At 35.9% G+C, this 16,934-nt stretch overlaps 1 protein-coding gene across 3 annotated transcripts in view; it reads left to right on the forward strand.

Moving 5' to 3' along the window:
* The window catches only part of DYNC2LI1 (dynein cytoplasmic 2 light intermediate chain 1), a 37,343-nt gene that overhangs the window by 16,057 nt on the left and 4,352 nt on the right, over positions 1–16,934 (forward strand). For all 3 annotated transcript variants that reach the window (XM_012450604.2, XM_012450603.2, XM_021670765.2), the window contains exons 5-12: positions 2,466–2,554; positions 6,236–6,422; positions 7,714–7,782; positions 8,557–8,634; positions 12,702–12,778; positions 13,421–13,491; positions 16,280–16,377; positions 16,786–16,878. In XM_012450604.2, the coding sequence (XP_012306027.2) occupies positions 2,466–2,554; positions 6,236–6,422; positions 7,714–7,782; positions 8,557–8,634; positions 12,702–12,778; positions 13,421–13,491; positions 16,280–16,377; positions 16,786–16,878 (762 nt within the window). The remainder of the gene's footprint in view (positions 1–2,465; positions 2,555–6,235; positions 6,423–7,713; positions 7,783–8,556; positions 8,635–12,701; positions 12,779–13,420; positions 13,492–16,279; positions 16,378–16,785; positions 16,879–16,934) is intronic.

Below are 16,934 nucleotides of genomic sequence, written 5' to 3' on the forward strand. Positions count from 1 at the left end.
ACAGTTCATGAGAATAGTGTTGTGAGTTACTTTCTGTCTCTCAAAAATCTTTTGAAATATAAGTTTGACCTGTGGAGTATTTATGAAAATATACTGTTTAAAATCTAAATTATTAGCATTTAAAAATGCATCTTGGGCTGGGTGCAGTGGCTCACACCTGTAATCCCAGCTCTTTGGGAGGCCGAGCCTGGCAGATCACATGGTCAATAGTTTGAGACCAGCCTGGCCAACATGGTGAAACCCCTTCTCTATTAAAAATACAAAAATTAGCCGGGCGTGATGATGTGTGCCTATAATCCCAGCTACTCAGGAGGCTGAGATGGGTGAATCACTTGAATCCAGGAGGCAGAGGTTGCAGTAAGCCGAGATTGCACCACTGCACTTCAGCCTGGGTGACAGAGCAAGACTGTCTCAAAATAAATAAATAAAATAAAAATAAAAATGCGTCTTGAAGTTGATAGTGCTAGTTGAGATCATATGCCCTACTTGATTATAAGCCTATTTTCACTTGTTTTAATGTCTCTTTAGAGGAACATTATAAACTATTCAGGATAGAAGGTGGGTTTATAGTATATGTTGGCAGGGGGTGGGGTGGGGAATTCCTAAATAGAATCTTTCTGGAGTTGTCACCTGAAAAGAGGTCATTTCTTAAATAAAGTGTGTGTAAGGACAATCTAGAATGGAGCATCCTGCTACTCCCATAACCAAGGCACATTTTTATACACTTAGTCCAAATGTTTTGCTCATTAGGCAGTATATAAAGAGATAAAACTGCCTATTGTTGCTTCCAGGATTTAGCAAGGAAGGTGGGTTATTTAAAGCTGAAATTTAAAGAAAAAACATAATATATGGAGATACAAGAGGACTTCGTTTTTGTGACTCGCTTGAATTTTGACATGAGCAATAAGCCTAGAAATGTAATTATGCTTTTCATTGGAAACTTTGAGACAGCTCTCATAAGTTTAACTTCTCAGAAGGACTCTAAAAACTTCCCTTGATCAAATTTTGAATTGAGGGAGATTTTGCAATGAAGAATTATTTTTCCCACAAAAATTAATGATTCATATATGAACAGCCAAACAATCATAGAGATTACAAGATGAAAATTTGTCAAAAATTCAAAATAATATATATTCATCTGAAACTTATTTTATTGATAATCTGTCTCTTACAGGCTCGTGGGAGCAGATACATAAAAACTTGTGTGATGCTTTTTCACCTATTTTTTTTCTCTAAACTTTGTACTATCAAGTGGGATATTTCCAAATTCATTCTGGAAGCATCACGTCTTTCTCAGATTTAATTCCTTGAGAGTTCTAAATAGAAGTACTTCGTCAGCTCCTCACAGAATTTCAGTGACCTGAAGGCTCTTCAGTGTCAGGACAGAAGCAGAAATGCCATTAGCCAACAGTCTAGGGAGGCCTCATGGAATAGATGGTCCTCCTTTTTTTCTTTTCTTTCGGAGACAAGGTCTCACTTTGTTGCCCAGGCTGAGGTACAGTGGCAGGATCATAGCTCACGGCAGCCTCAAACTCCTGGGCTCAAAGAATCCTCCCAAATTAGCCTCCCAAGTAAACTGTCCCCCCAAATTCACTACAAGCATGCACCACCACACTCAGCTAATTTTAAAAAATTGTTTGTAGTGATGGGGTCTCACTGTGTTGGCCAGACTGACCTTGAACTCCTGGCTTCAAGTGATCCTCTAGCCTTGGCCTCCCACAGTGCTGAGGTTACAGGTGTGAGCCACTGCATCCAGCCCTAGATGATCTTATTTCTGAACTTCTTGACTGCCTAGTCCTGTTAGTTTCCTATTATTTTGAGGACCCTATAAAAAAGAGAAGCAGTTGTTTGATCTCTTGTTCCCCCCACCTACCATGTATCATTGTCAGTGGTAGACTCAGATTCTCCACAGGAATCAGGAACAAATCGTCTGCTTATACTTTTGCTCAGGTAATCTTGATCTGCAGCCAGGACTGCAATTTGTTCATTCCTTTTCTTTATGCCTTACGTGTGTCTAATTCATTCTGTGAGCTTCTGTCTTCCTAAATAAGAATGTTTTCCTATTCACCTGTTTTATTTCTATCTAGAATTATCAATGTTTCAAAAAGATAATACAAATTTGTTCAACTGGTTACTTTTTATCTAAAATCTGTGTAAGTGTATGTTACATATGTCATTTACAAAATTGAGGCACTGTCTGTGACTTCTGTTAAGATATCATTAAAATTAGGGCATTTGGGCATTTGGGCATTTGTGTACACATATACACAATTCTTAATATTTCATCATTTTTCTTTAGAATAGGTGCTTTGGTGCATTTTGAGGGATGGGATAAAGGAGAAAGTTTTGACTGCCAAGAAATGGTTAAGGACTACAATATTTTGTATGTCTAATTATTACTGGCAAGTGCTAATGATGTATAAGAAGTACTTAAAATTCAAAAATCAAAAATGTTTGTTTTTCAGCCAAAAGATATTGCTCACTTTTGGGAACTGGGTGGAGGAACCTCCTTATTGGACTTAATCAGCATACCTATCACAAGTGACACCTTACGGTAAGTGAGCCAGCTCCAGGAAAAGCTGTAAGTACACAGGAGTATCCCCAGGAGGAATATGAGTTGGCTTTTCTCAGTCAGAATTTTGGGGTACAGTTTTATGTTGCTGAAGGCTTATGCCCACTTCCTTTCTAAATGCTTAAACTGTAATGCTTTCAAAGAAGTTTTTAAATAACCAAGATTTTGGCCTGTGCTGAAGTGAGATAGCTGACGTTCCCCCTACTAACATATTTTGCAAGCTGCAAACAAAAAAAATACACCAAATTACACGTGGGCAATGAATTCATTTCATAAAAGCAATTTTGAAAAGCTTAATTCTTTCCCATATCCATCGCAGTGTGAGTTAATTCGGTTCTGAGTTTTTTCTTTATCTGAGTACTGTAAGTCTACCTTTGTATTTAATGCTAATTAGTATTCTTGAAGCTTCATTTAAAGGAAGACTGTATGTTGGAGGAGAGAGAAAGTCTCTCCGTTTGCTGACCTTAGAGAAATAGAACCTAGGGGAAAACCTCAAAATGCTTGAGTGATGTTTTTCTGACAGTAACTCCCACATGTTGGCCAAATATGTGGAAAATTGTGACATTTCTTACAGTGTTCCTGGGAACTGGTCTTAGCTAAGAAAAACGAATATTTTAAAATCTGAAATATTTTATTTGTAGAGTTTAGCATAAACCATTGCTGCTGCCTGGATCTAATACAAAGGGCTTGACAATTAGTTGTTAGTCATTAAGCTCCTTGGAGGATGGAATTATTTCTTGTTAATGGGACAGTTGTTTCTCTAGAACTGGCTGGATACAGTTGGCTTTGTTTTGTCTTTTTTTTTTCTTTTAGTGAAATATGATTTACTTTCTTTCACTTATTACAAAAGTAATATATGCTCACATAGAAAACTTGTAAAAATACTGAAAGACACAAAGAATGTAAAAGAAACTAGAATCACATTTTAAAAACCGCTTTAACATGTTGAGGTATTTCTTTCAGCCTTTTCAGTGTTTGTAAATAGACTTTGTACAGATTTGGGATATTTTATATAATATTTAGATCTTGCTTTTTCACTTTTCAACACTTTTCGCTATGATAATATTTTTTAGAAGATGGAATTTTACAGTTACATCATTTGTCATTTGTCTCTCTTTAATGGAGACAAATAAGTGAAGCTGCCAGGGAATAGTGCCTAGTGGTGTGGTTGAGAAGAGACGGTGAGCGGCTGGGTGTGGTGGCTCACGCCTGTGATCCCAGCACTTTGAGAGGCCAAAGCGAGAGGATCACTTGAGGCCTGGAGTTCAAGACCAGCCTCTGCAACATAGCGAGACCCCATCTCTACAAAAAAATTAAAAAATAAAATTAATCAGGCATCATAGCATGCCTCTGTAGTCCCAGCTACCCAGGTGGCTGAAGCAGGAGGATTGTGTGAGCCAGGGAGTTTGAGGCTGCAGTAATCTATGATCATACCACTGTACTCCAGCCTGAGTGACAGAGTGAGACATTTTCTCTTTAAAAAAAAAAAAGAGAGAGAGAGATAGTGAAGGCGGGAGGAGCTTCCGGTTAAAGTAGCCAGAGGCTGAAAGGGTGAAAATACAGAAGCTGACTCTTACCTGGGTTGGGAGTTGGCTCCTGTTCTGATGGACTTGTTACATTACCTCATTACCCTTTTCAAAGCCCAAAAGGTTTTGGCCTGCTGGGCTTGTGGAAATTCTAGGTTCTGCAGAAAGCCAGATCTTCCCAAGGGTTAATACCTCATTTGTGAGGTCATGGTCTTCCTTTCCCTGGAGCCCCAGAACAGCCGGAGCCTGCTTTAGGAGAGGGGAAGGGTCAGAGTTACAATCAACAGAGGAAAAGGGTGCGGTAGGCTTGGGTCCAAAGTAGGTTGCTGAGTGGTTAAATAATCCATGGAAAACATTTCATTCATCATATGGTTGCTAATCTCAAAGTGTTTTTGACTAGAATTAGTTTGACACATAATTTCCTTGTGTTGGATGAAGTCCCACAACTTGAGAAAATAATATTGCCAAATACTGTTAGATACTGTTTATCTTTGAAATAACTTCATAGAATTATAAATGCATCGAACATTTCCACAGACTTTAGACAGTTTGTAATAGAACATTTCCTGTGGTCTGAATCTCTGTTTTAAGAGTTTGTTTAAAAAAATGTTTTGGCTGTCATTTGCTATGAAAAAGGTAAAAAGTAACAAAAGTATTTCCAATACACTGTGAACAAAAATTTTAATCTTGGAAAAAAATTATAGTAATTCATTTTTCTTTTGCTTAAAATAATTTTTCACTTGAAAAAAATATATTTTGTTGTATCCATTTCATCACAATGAAAAAATGTTAAACCATGGTTGAAACATAACCATACCAAAACCCTAAAAATAAAATTAATACCTTTAAAAATGTATATATTATTTTTATAGTTAAGCAAAACTGTTTATGAGCTTACTAAAATGATATAATTGGCTAGGCAATGTAATATCAGAATAATTTTTAGAATATTTGATAATTAATGTGTAAAAGACTACTTTCTGAATAGAGACCAACAGAATTGTTACTGTTTTGCTTGAATTATACAAAATAGGCTGTTTACTTGAACTAAACAAAATAATTAAATAACATATATTATAATTTGGTGCTGTGTCTTCTAGCAGAACGTATAGTGTGTTGATCAGGGATATATTGGATATATTGTATAGAATCCTAAACCATCAAGGATTATGGTTCTACATACTTACTATAACCATTTTTTAAAATACTCCTAGAGGCTGGGCATGGTGGCCATCTGTATATCTTCTTTGGAGAAATGGCTATTTGAGTCTTTTGCCTTCTTTTTTTTTTTTATATAGTTGAGATGGAGTCTTGCTTTGTTGCCCAGGCTGGTCGGTCTTGAACTCTTGGCCTCAAGAGATCCTCCTGCCTTAGCTTCCCAAAGCTCTAGAAATACAGACATGAGCCACCATACCTGGCCTCTTTGCCCATTTTTGAACAGGAATGTTTGTTGCTGAGTTTAGGTTTATGTGTGATGTGCATGAACAGAATGCAAGTGCATATGGTGATGGTGGTGGCGTAGCTGGTGGTCAGGGGTGTGCTTGCAGAGAGACAGAATGGTATCACACAAAAACATGTAACTTTGAATATAAATACTGGTTCTACAATTTACTAATTATATAAATCTGTGCCAGAGACTTCTAATCTATAAAATGGACATTATAACATTTTCTGGAGAGGGTTATTGTGGAGATTAACTAGAGAGTTCTCTAGCAAGGTCCATCCATACATCTGTTTTCTTCTCCTTTACCTGATTATTGTATTATTGTTTTTGCTTCTTTTATTATTTTTGCTTTGCTTTTTGGAGCACACAGTAAAATTGGATGTGAACACGGCATTGTCGACCCTAATGCTTGCAGCTTCTCTATTTGAACTAAATTACTTTTAGTTCAACAGAAACGTAGTTCCACTATTAGTTGTAACACTTAAATATCACTAGAGGAAAGTATTAGAATAAATAAGGCTATGACTTTGGTTTTTTGTTTTTGTCTTTTTGACTCTTAGAATAATGCTATGGTTTTTGTGGTTTTTTTCCTTAAGGTATATTTTGGTTATTCTTTGGTAAGTTTCAGTACATTAGGGTTTCAAAATGGTAATTATTTTGAGTCTTTTTTGAAAGACATTTTTATTTCTTTAGGATGTTTTCTCTTGTTCTCGTTCTGGATCTTTCGAAACCTAATGATCTTTGGCCCACCATGGAAAATCTCTTGCAAGCCACAAAAAGCCATGTAGACAAGGTGATAATGAAACTGGGAAAGACGAATTCTAAAGCAGTTTCTGAAATGAGACAGAAGATCTGGAATAATATGCAGAAGGACCATCCTGTGAGTTGCTGTTTGGAATTTTTACTAGAATCCTTAGCCCCATATATAGTTAATGATAACATCACAAACAACTTCTTTAGATTTTTATGCATGACTTGAAATTCATTTGATGTAGATGAACCTGTTCACTGGAAAATTACAGCAATTTATTAAAGTCTCAGTAAGAGCAAAACAAGGAAAAAGATTCCTTACATCTTCTTGTTAGACATCTACTGTGATTATAATGTCATATTACACCAATCAGAGAAATAGAGTTTTAAAGTAGTGGTTTGATACTGATTTTATAATCTCTGTAAAAATGTAGATTGTACAAAATCTTTTATAATCTCTGTAAAAATCCAGATTGTACAAAAGTCACCTGACAAAGACTAGATGAAGCTATAACTTTAAGCAAGGGGTAGAGTTTTAATAGCCTTCACCGTCACTCTGTATTTTACATTTATTTAGTTCTGTCACTTATTCAGTATCTTTTGATCATCTGACAGCTAGTTAAATTATAAAGTTGCTGTGATAGTAACACAAGTTCTTCAAATACAATCATAAATATCATCATCTAGAAAACTAAGAGCAGCATTTTATATTATTCAGAGTTTATAAGAAAGTGTTTTACATAGGAAATTATGTAACAAAACAAATCTATGCTGGATAAATGCTATTCCACAGTTAACATAAAATAGAAAAAAAAAAAAAACCCAGGAAGGTAATATGTTATATAAGAAAATAAAAGGGTGGAAAATGGAAAAAAATAAATATCATAGTAATTTAGGGAATTGCCATTTCTAGTTTTACACTTATGAAACATTGCTTAGGAAGTGAAAAGTTAAATATTGGAACAAATTCTATGTCAAGCAAATTAAGTAAACATCTATGAAGAGACAGAAAATTTTTGGAAGTAAATAAAAATTGTTGAGCACATAGCAATAAAGAATTATAAAAATCAGCCAAGAGTGGTGGCTCACACCTGTAATCCCAGCACTTTGGGAGGCCAAAGCAGGCAGATCACAAGGTCAGGAGTTCAAGACCAGCCTGGCCAACATGGTGAAACCCCATCTCTCCTAAAAATACCAAAAAAAAAAAAAAAAAAAATTAGCTGGGCATGGTAATGCCTGTAATTCCAGCTACTTGGGAGGCTAAGGCAGGAGAATTCTTGAACTGGGACCCAGGAGGTGGAGGTTGCAGTGAGATCATGCCACTGCAGTCCAGCTTGGGCTACAGAGTGAGACTCCATCTCAAAAAAAGAAAAAAAATGAGAGAGAATTATAATAAATCAATGCAATGTGTTTATTAACAGGATCGTGAAATAATTGACCCATTTCCAGTACCTCTGGTCATTATTGGAAGTAAATATGATATTTTTCAGGTAAGCTCTTCTCAGCTCTTCTAGCTGAGTTCGTTGTACATACATGGCTGTGCTTTTTATGAGGAAGGTACCAAAATAGTGTCAAAATAAGAAAAGTAATTCTTGAAAGAACAGGTTAATAAGTCACATATCTTAAAGATTTTGGAAAAGAAGATATAGTAGGGACAGAAAAAAAATAGGTAAAGAAAATAAATGCAGTGATTAAAATGGGGATAGGCAGGTTTAGAAAATGAATCTTGCTAGGCACAGTGGCTTATGCCAGTAGTCCCAGCACTTTGGGAGGCTGAAGAGGGAGGATCACTTGAGCCCAGGAATTTGAGGTTACAGTGAGCTGTAATCACACCCCTGTACTCCAGCTTGGGTTACACAGTGAGACACTGTCTCTTAAAAAGAAAAGAAAAAAATCTTCAACTCAGTCACTGGGGAATAGGACTTACTTTCCAACTTTTAAATTGAAGAAAGTAGAAAATTAGTTTCTTCTTATCTTTGCTTGTCAGAGAATCGTTAGGGTATGCTACACTATGAAATGTGTGCTTATATCTGAATTCTATTGAGCTAAGTATTTAAACAAAGAAAGATCTGATAGCTGTAGCTCTAAGAAGGCTGCAGCTATTGTCGACTCTCTATGAAACAAATATCAAGGTAATGGAATCCTATTCCTGAAGGTCAGTTTAAAAAAATAAGAAATAATCTACTTCTACATTTAATAATTTGAATCTTCCTGCTATAGATATTTGGTTACCTTGACTATTTTTTAATAACGTATTTCTACAGGATTTTGAGTCTGAGAAGAGAAAGGTAATATGCAAGACACTTCGATTTGTTGCTCATTATTATGGAGCATCATTAATGGTTTGTACATTTCTTGTTTTTTGGGCTTGAATGGACAGTACCAAATTTGGGGAGATTAGCAACTTGATACACAGCTACAAGGAATAAATGCTTTTGCTAATGTGCATGGTCCCATTGCTTTCCCACTGCCAAAGACCTCTCCTTACAGAGCATTTGATAATGTACCTGTTGAACATGCACTGCTAGATGGTCCCCCTTCTTTGGATCAAAAGTTCTGAATTGCTTGTATCCATAAACCCCAATCAAGCTTAAAGAGATAAGTTGATGATCTATTTATTCATTTTTAGCATCGCCTTAAGAATTAGAATCTATATTCCCTTAAAAGAAAAACAAAAAGCAACTTTAACAGTTTTGTTTATTGGGGATAAGCGGTCTTTAAAAAAAGTGCTGTTTGTTGTAAAAGTTAAAAATATGAAATCTGGTCATGCTTCCTGGATTCCAATATCAGGGTGACCATTTATTAGACATGTGATCTTAGACAAGTCACTTAATTTCCCTTAAGCCTCATTGTCCTCCAGGGTAAAATGGAGAAAAATTATATCTTTTTCATAGGGTTGTTGTGAGGATTCAAAGGGGGGGTACATGTGAAATGCTTAGCACCAGGCCTAGAACAGTATATTATGTTGGTTTTTATAATTACTGTTATCATTATCTCCCATAGCAGGACTAAACTTTACTAAATGTCCTTTAATGCAATAAAATAGAAAAATATTTTTATTTTAAAAATTTCCAGCTGGGTGCAGTGGCTCACACCTGTAATCCCAACACTTTGGGAGGCTAAGGTGAGAGGATCACTTGAGTTCAGGAGTTTGAGACCATCCTGGACAACATGGTGAGAATCTGTCTGTACAAAAAATTTTGAAAATTAGCTGGGCATGGTGGCACACACCTGTGGTCCCAGCTACTTGGGAGGCTGAGGTGGGAGGATCACGTGAGCTCAGGCGTTCAAGGCTACAGTGAGCCATAATCACACCACTGCACTCCAGACTGGGCAACAGAGGGAGACCTTGTCTCAAAGAAGAAAAATTTTTTCTTTACATTTGAGTAATTATTTAATGGTCTCTTTTTTTCCTCCAAATTAAAGCACTCCAAGGAACCTAGAGACAACATGGTCTAGCCCCTTGTCTTCATGGCTAGAATATTTTGACTGAAAGTAAAATGTACAAAATATGTAGTCTCGGTTGGTATACCTTTCAAAACATTACAAATACATTTCATTATGTATTTTCTTAAAAAGGATCACCTTTTATGTTTGAATTGTATTTGCTTATGTATAAGGTTGACATGGTACTTTGGAAAATGTTCTTCTTTACTATTTTGAGAGGATATGACTGAAATGGCTCATCAAGGGTACAGAGGTAAAGATCTTGCAGTTACTTATTTTTGCCACTAGAGAGGGTCACACATTTAATTCTGGTTAAAGTTAGCTGAGGAAAATCCCTCTATTTATTTAGGAACAGATTATGTTTGATGGAGGGCCCAGTCTGGTCTCATGGGTACAAATTTAGGTGAAGCCAGGTCAACGCAGGCCACAGCGAGCCTGGGATTAACCGTGGCCCAGGAGATCCAACAAGATCAGGAACCAGGGAATGGCTTTGAGAAGGGCTGAATCTCAGCTTTCAGTAAGCCCAAAGGAACAGGGTTTGGGTTAGTGGAGTACTTCTGGACCACCAAAGGAACCATAAGGTCTTTCAGAAAGAATGCAGCCAAAGTTATCAAAGCCTCATCTTTCAGTTTCACATCTCCTCTTACCCTCTGCCCCATTTAAGGAAGAAAGTTGGGTACTGCTTTGCAAAATTCCATGATATTTAGCAGGGTTTTCCCCCCAACACTATAGTTGATTCTTTATAGTGCAATTGAGAATATTGATTCAATATTATGAACAATCTAATTAAGTTAATAAAAACAAAAAATGGGCCAGGTATGGTGACTCTTGCCTCTAGTCTCAACACTTGGAGGGTGAGATGGGAGGATCACCTGAGGCCAGGAGTTCAAGACCAGCCTGGTCTTGAAACAAAATGAGGCCCTATTTTTACAAAAAAAAAAAAAAAATAGCCAATCATCATAGTGCATGCCTGTAGTCCTAGCTACTCAGGAGGCTGAGGCAGGAGGATTGCCTGAGCCTGGGAGTTTGAGGTACAGTGAGTTATGATCGCACTGCTTTACTCAAGCCTGGAAAACAGAGCAAGACCCCATCTCTTAAAAAACCAACATGCTCCTCGCCCCCAAAAGAAAAGGAGAAGACTAATAAGTAGGACCAGATTCAGAGGAGAGCCACCAGAATGGCAGGGACTTAAAATTATTATATATGAGGACCAGTAGAATATCATCTACAATGTGATAACTCTCTTATATAGTTGAAGGAATATTTCATGGAAAAGTGACTAAATTCATTTAAATTCATTCTTTGCTATCCTAAGGTCCAGAAAAAGGAATCAATAGAGTTTACTCAAAAGATGAAAGCACTTTCTAATACTACCATTATCTGAAAGCAGAGTGAATTATTTTGGTAGATGAATTCCAAGGCATTGAGTTTGTTTAAGCAGAAGGCCTACAACTCTTTGTGAAAGATGTTTTAGAAGTGATTGATGCACCAGATGCAGAAGTTGGGTTAGAAAACTTCTAATATTCTCCCAGCCCTATGTTCTATGAAATATGTTTGTGACTAGGTTTTTCCTTTCTCATAAAGAAAATAAAATTAAACAGAGCAGTTGTATTTCTAAATTCAGTTAAAGTTTTCTATAGGTATTTTTAAACATTGTCTCAGTAGAAGCATTACAATTATTTCAATGGCTTTCTTTTAAATAAATGTATCAGATCTTACATATATACAAGTATTCTCTTTTGAATACTTTCTCTGAGAGCATGAAGAACTTTCTGTTCTTAATCCAGAATGAAGCTTATCTTGTGGAATAGCCATTGGAACCATAATGCTGATATTGTTGCTTCATAATTACATTTCATTTCAGTTCAAAGTTGTTTTTCCTACTTCCATACCTTTTAGTCATTTTGACTTGGCTATGAATGACTTTTGGTATCTACAGAAATCCAATCTAGTCTTTTTTTTTTTTTTTTTTTTTTTTTTAAGACAGAGTCTCACTCTGTTGCCCAAGGCTGGAGTGTAGTGGTGCAATCTTGGCTCACCACAACCTCTACCTCCTGGGTTCAAACGATTCTCCTGCCTCAGCTTTCTGAGTAGCTGGGACAACAGGCGTACACCACCATGCCCAGCTAATTTTTGTATTTTTAGTAGAGATGGAGTTTCACTATGTTGGCCAGGCTGGTCTCAAACTCCTGACCTTGTGATCTGCCCGCCTTGGCCTCGCAAAGTGCTGGGATTACAGGTGTGAGCCACTGTGCCCAGCCTGGCATCCAATCTAGTCTTTAAAGATTTGTAGGGTAACCATATGTCCTGGTTTTCATTTGATGTCATGCTTAATTATTAATAATACCTAGCCCCTTTCATTCTCTGAAATATTCTGGTTGTGGTCTCCCTGGTTATATACCAGCACTGAAAAAGTAGCTTAGGCACCAAAAGCAATTCAAAAAGAAGTTTAAAAATTACTTTATTGAGTATCAGTATCATTAGACCAGTCTGCACTCCCACAATGACTTTTTGGAAGGCAGCAATATGCCCTTGGATGTAAAAGCTACTTTTGAGGTATACCTCTTATTTTCTAACCAACCCAACTGCATTTTGGAAAATTTTCTTTTAGACCATAATGAGTGTGTTTACACACATACAGCCCATAAACATACATTTATATATACATTTTAAAGAAATTCCTTGACAATGATTATGATCCACTTGTGTGAGTAGCTAAAATGATTAGTGCATAAACACAAGTCCTTTCCACATCATGTACTCATTAAGTTTGAAGAACGAGTTAAAGTTACTAAGATTTCTTTATTCAGATTTTGTTTTGTCTACTCAAACAGAAGTATTTGTTGGGCAACTAAATAGTAATTCTCTTTGCAATCTGTACTTGTTCAAAGCCATATTTATTTTACCTGTTTCTGTGATTAGAAAATAGAGCATTTAATTTGTTCTCCTGATTTGTTTAAAGTTTACCAGCAAATCAGAAGCTCTATTACTAAAAATACGTGGCGTTATCAACCAGTTGGCATTTGGCATTGACAAAAGGTACTGTTAAGATATTTTTTATATCATTTATTGAGTGATTGATTAGCCAATTTTGTCTCATCTGATTATTGTTCTTTTCAGTCTCTTGTGTCTTGACCAGGAAAGTGACCGAGACAGCTGTTCTTAAAGGGATCATTTCTTTTTTAAATTATTTTTATTATTATTTATTTTGTCAAAACTCAACATAAAGGAGATAATTTTATATTATTTCCTGCTTTTTATATTGTTTAACTATTTCTCACATTTAACAACCAAAATGTTATATAACATTTAGTTTGAGGCTGGAATAAGATAATGATAATATTATACTTGTTCTCTGATTTCTTTACCTCCTTTCCTACACTTTAGTAGCTTCCTTCTATTATTACTTTCTTAAATTGATTTGAAATGGAATTGAAAATTTTGGAATGTATCTTCTTAGCCTTCTCTTGGTTTTGATTTAAAGTTATAGGGTCTGTCACTTTTTTTTCCCTATAAAATGTTTATGCTACACCTTAATTTTTGAAATCTCTTAAATTGATAGTCACTCATTCATTTGGGGCAGTGCTCTCATTAGTGGCTAAATGTAAAACTAGCCCAATAATATGGCTCTCATGTTTATGAGAGCTAAACTAATTTAGAATCTTTTTCTTTTCTACGTAGCAAATCAATATGTGTGGATCAGAATAAACCACTGTTTATCACAGCAGGATTGGATTCTTTCAGTCAAATAGGTTAGTGAACTTACTAAGATTGTTCAGTCTTTTTTTAATTGCTTATTGATTTTATCCTACTCCATGTTTACTTTGTCACCAACATACTCTTTCTGGTTTCATTATCATTGCTGTTATTTCCTGTGTGTTTATTTACATGCCCAGTATTAATGCAACATGCATCACATTGACATGTTTGTGATGAAAGGAATGTCACCACATTAGAGACTGATTTCTGATCTCTATTCCACTAAAAAACAAATTTCATATATTTTCTTTCCCTCACTGATTTCCAGGTACTTTTAAATTTTAGCTCCTTGGATTTAAAGAAACTAGGAGCATAGAGTAGTGAGGAAATTCAAAGCTACATATTATGGGCAATTGGCAAGTATATGAAAGATTAAAGTGGTAGAATAAACCAAAAAGAACACAATTGTAACAATTAGGTGTGATTTAATTTGTTGTTATAAAATAGCATGCCTCATCTAATGGAATGTATTTCCTGAACTCTCTGTAGGCTTCTGAATCAAAAGGAAGTTTAAGAGTTTTTATCTCAAGCCCCTTACCTTCCCACAGAAGCTGTTTTCATTGTGAAGATCTTTGAGCCTTGGAGTTCTTTATCCTTGGCAGGTGGCATAGTTTGCTTTTAACACTGTAATGGGCAGTAGTTGTTTTTTTTGTATTTCCCATCTTCTATTAGTCTTACAAGCTAAAGGTGACTTGACTTCAAATATAGAAATCTTTGTAATGAAATTATAGATTAATTGGGATGAAAGGAATGGAGGTGATTTTGCTTAATGAATGGTCATGGAGACGGATTTTTATGATTATCATTAGCACCAACCTAATTCCAGTAGCAGTGAGAATCACTGTGTGTACTAACAGATAATGCCGATGGAATTCTTTTGCCCCTGTGAATAGTTGGAGGCCAGAAGAGAGTTCAGAATTACTCAATTTAAAAATTTAGATATCATCAGAATTTAAAACTTTTGCTCTGTGAAAGCCCATGTGTAGATGATGAATAGACATGCCACAGTCTGGGAGAAAATAATTTCAAACCACATATATGACAAAGGACTAGTGTTTAGACTATATAAACTCAACAGAAAAATAAATAAACAATTAAAAAGTGGGCAAAAGACACAGCAGACATTTCATTTTAGAAGAGGACATAAAAATAGGAAAGCAGCACATAAAAAGGTGTTTAATGTCATTAGGGAAATGCAAACTGAAACCACAATGAGCTATCACTATACACTTAACAAAATTGCTAAAATAGATCTCTCATACATTGCTGGTGGGAGTGTAAAATGGTACAGCCATTCTAGAAAACAGTTTGACAGTTTCTTATGAAACTAAACATGTAAGTACCACATGACCTAGAAATTGTGCTGTTAGGCATTTATCCAAGAGAAAGGAAAACTTGACTTTCACACAAAAATCTCTAGGCAGATGTTCACAGCAGCTTTATGTGTAGTAGTCAAAACCTAGAAACAGTCCAGAAGTTGTTCAGCAGGTGAATGGCTAAACAAACAGCCATAAAAAGGAACAAACGATTGATACACACAGCCTGAATGACTCTCCAGGGAATCATGCTGAGTGAAAAGCAGCCAATTAGAAAAGATTACATACAGTGTGATTCTATTTATAAAAAATTTTGAAATGAAAAATATTTTAGAGATGGAGGCAGATTACTAGTGGTCAGAGGGTAGGGATAGGACTATGGTTGAGGAGACCAGGGGAGAGGTTGGGAAGGAGGATGGTATGTCTGTAAAAGGGCAACACAAGCTCCTTGCGCTAGTGGAATTAAGGTGGTATCTTGACTGTGGTAGCAAATAATGAACCTATGCAGGTGGTAAAATTGTATAGAACTGAGTATACACACAGACACACAAAGGAATACAAGTAAAACTTGGCAAAGCTGAATAACATCAGTGGAATGTATTAGTGCCTTTCCCACCAGAGTCGTAAGCATGTCCTGGAAGAGCACCAGCAAAACAGTTTTGGTGAACAATACAGAGGCTGGAAATAGAATGGGAAATATCTTGTTACAAATTGCAAATGGTGGCAAAATTTTACATTTTTTGAATTAAATTGAATTATACAAGTAATACATAAAGAGAATCTCCTTGTAAAAAGGTAAAAGAGTACATATAAGGAGCACATTTGTGTTCTGTCCAATTTCCTATGCATTTACACACACATATATATAGTGTAGAAAACTATCTGCTTTAACATAATTGTATGTTCAGTCTATATAATTTTGGAATTTCTCCTTTTTATTCAATCTACCTTAGTAGTTTTTCCATATTAATGCTACATATGGGTCTATTTCTTATTTTAACTATTGGATTGTGTTACAGAGCATGGCTATACATAGTAATCAATGCACTGTTCACCAGTGATGAATATTTTGGTTGTAGGTCAATTTTTCACTGATAACAAATGGTGCTGCAGTGTGAAGTCCTTAATACAATACCAGTTTGCAGGTGTTTCTAGGGTAAACACTTCCAAGAACTGGAATTACTAGTTAACAGGATATAGATACAGGTATAGGTACAGGGTGTGGAGAATGAGAGTTTCATTTCAGTTCACCCAGTTTACTCTTTGCCTCTTCTTTTTTCAATACTAGAATCTGTCCCAGTGACTTCCTTTGCTGGGTAGGGATAAATTTTAACAGTGACTATATTAAGGAGAGGGAAAATGAGTGATGTAAGATTCATACCTTTGTTAGTGTCATTTCTTTTATTAGTAGAGTTTGTAATATTTTAATCAATGCAGTCATTTGGAGTAAAACTTGCAATTTTAGGATCTCCTCCTATTTCTGAAAATGACATTGGAAAGCTTCATGCCCACTCACCAGTGGAGTTGTGGAAAAAAGTATATGAAAAGTTCTTTCCACCAAAGGTACATAATTCTAATTTTTTAAAGCAAGATTTTTAGCACTATATCTAACAGTTATAGGAAGTGTGCCAAAGGGCCTATTATGATCACTTTGTTTTTATCTCTCATGCTCAAAAATCAATTAAACATCTGCTGAAAATGTAAATAGGCACTGTGGGGGTTAAAAGATGAATAAGACATGGTTCCTGCTCCACTTTCAAAGAGAGTTATCTGGCAGTTAGAGAAGGCAGAGGCAACTGAAAGGGGACCGGTGGAACGGGAAGTGGGCCTCAGTGGTGATGAAAAAAGCTTGGAAAATCCTAGAGAGCCTTCGTGGCAGGCTGAGGAATGGGAGCTTGGTTTATTAGGCAGATGGTAGCCATTGAATTTTGGGTTATAGGCATTAAGTGATTTGGAGATTTATAATTTCAGAGTATTAACACGCTGAAAGATATCAAGGACCCCGCGAGAGATCCTCAGTATGCTGAAAGTGAAGTAGATGAGATGAGAATTCAGAAGGATCAGGTATTATCCTAACCATTTACTAAATTTCATCTCAAGTTTTATCACAAAACCTAGAG

Source organism: Aotus nancymaae, unplaced genomic scaffold (genome assembly GCF_030222135.1).
Source record: "Aotus nancymaae isolate 86718 unplaced genomic scaffold, 86718_ANA_hifiasm-v0.15.2.pri h1tg000057l, whole genome shotgun sequence".
Lineage (NCBI taxonomy): Eukaryota > Metazoa > Chordata > Mammalia > Primates > Aotidae > Aotus > Aotus nancymaae.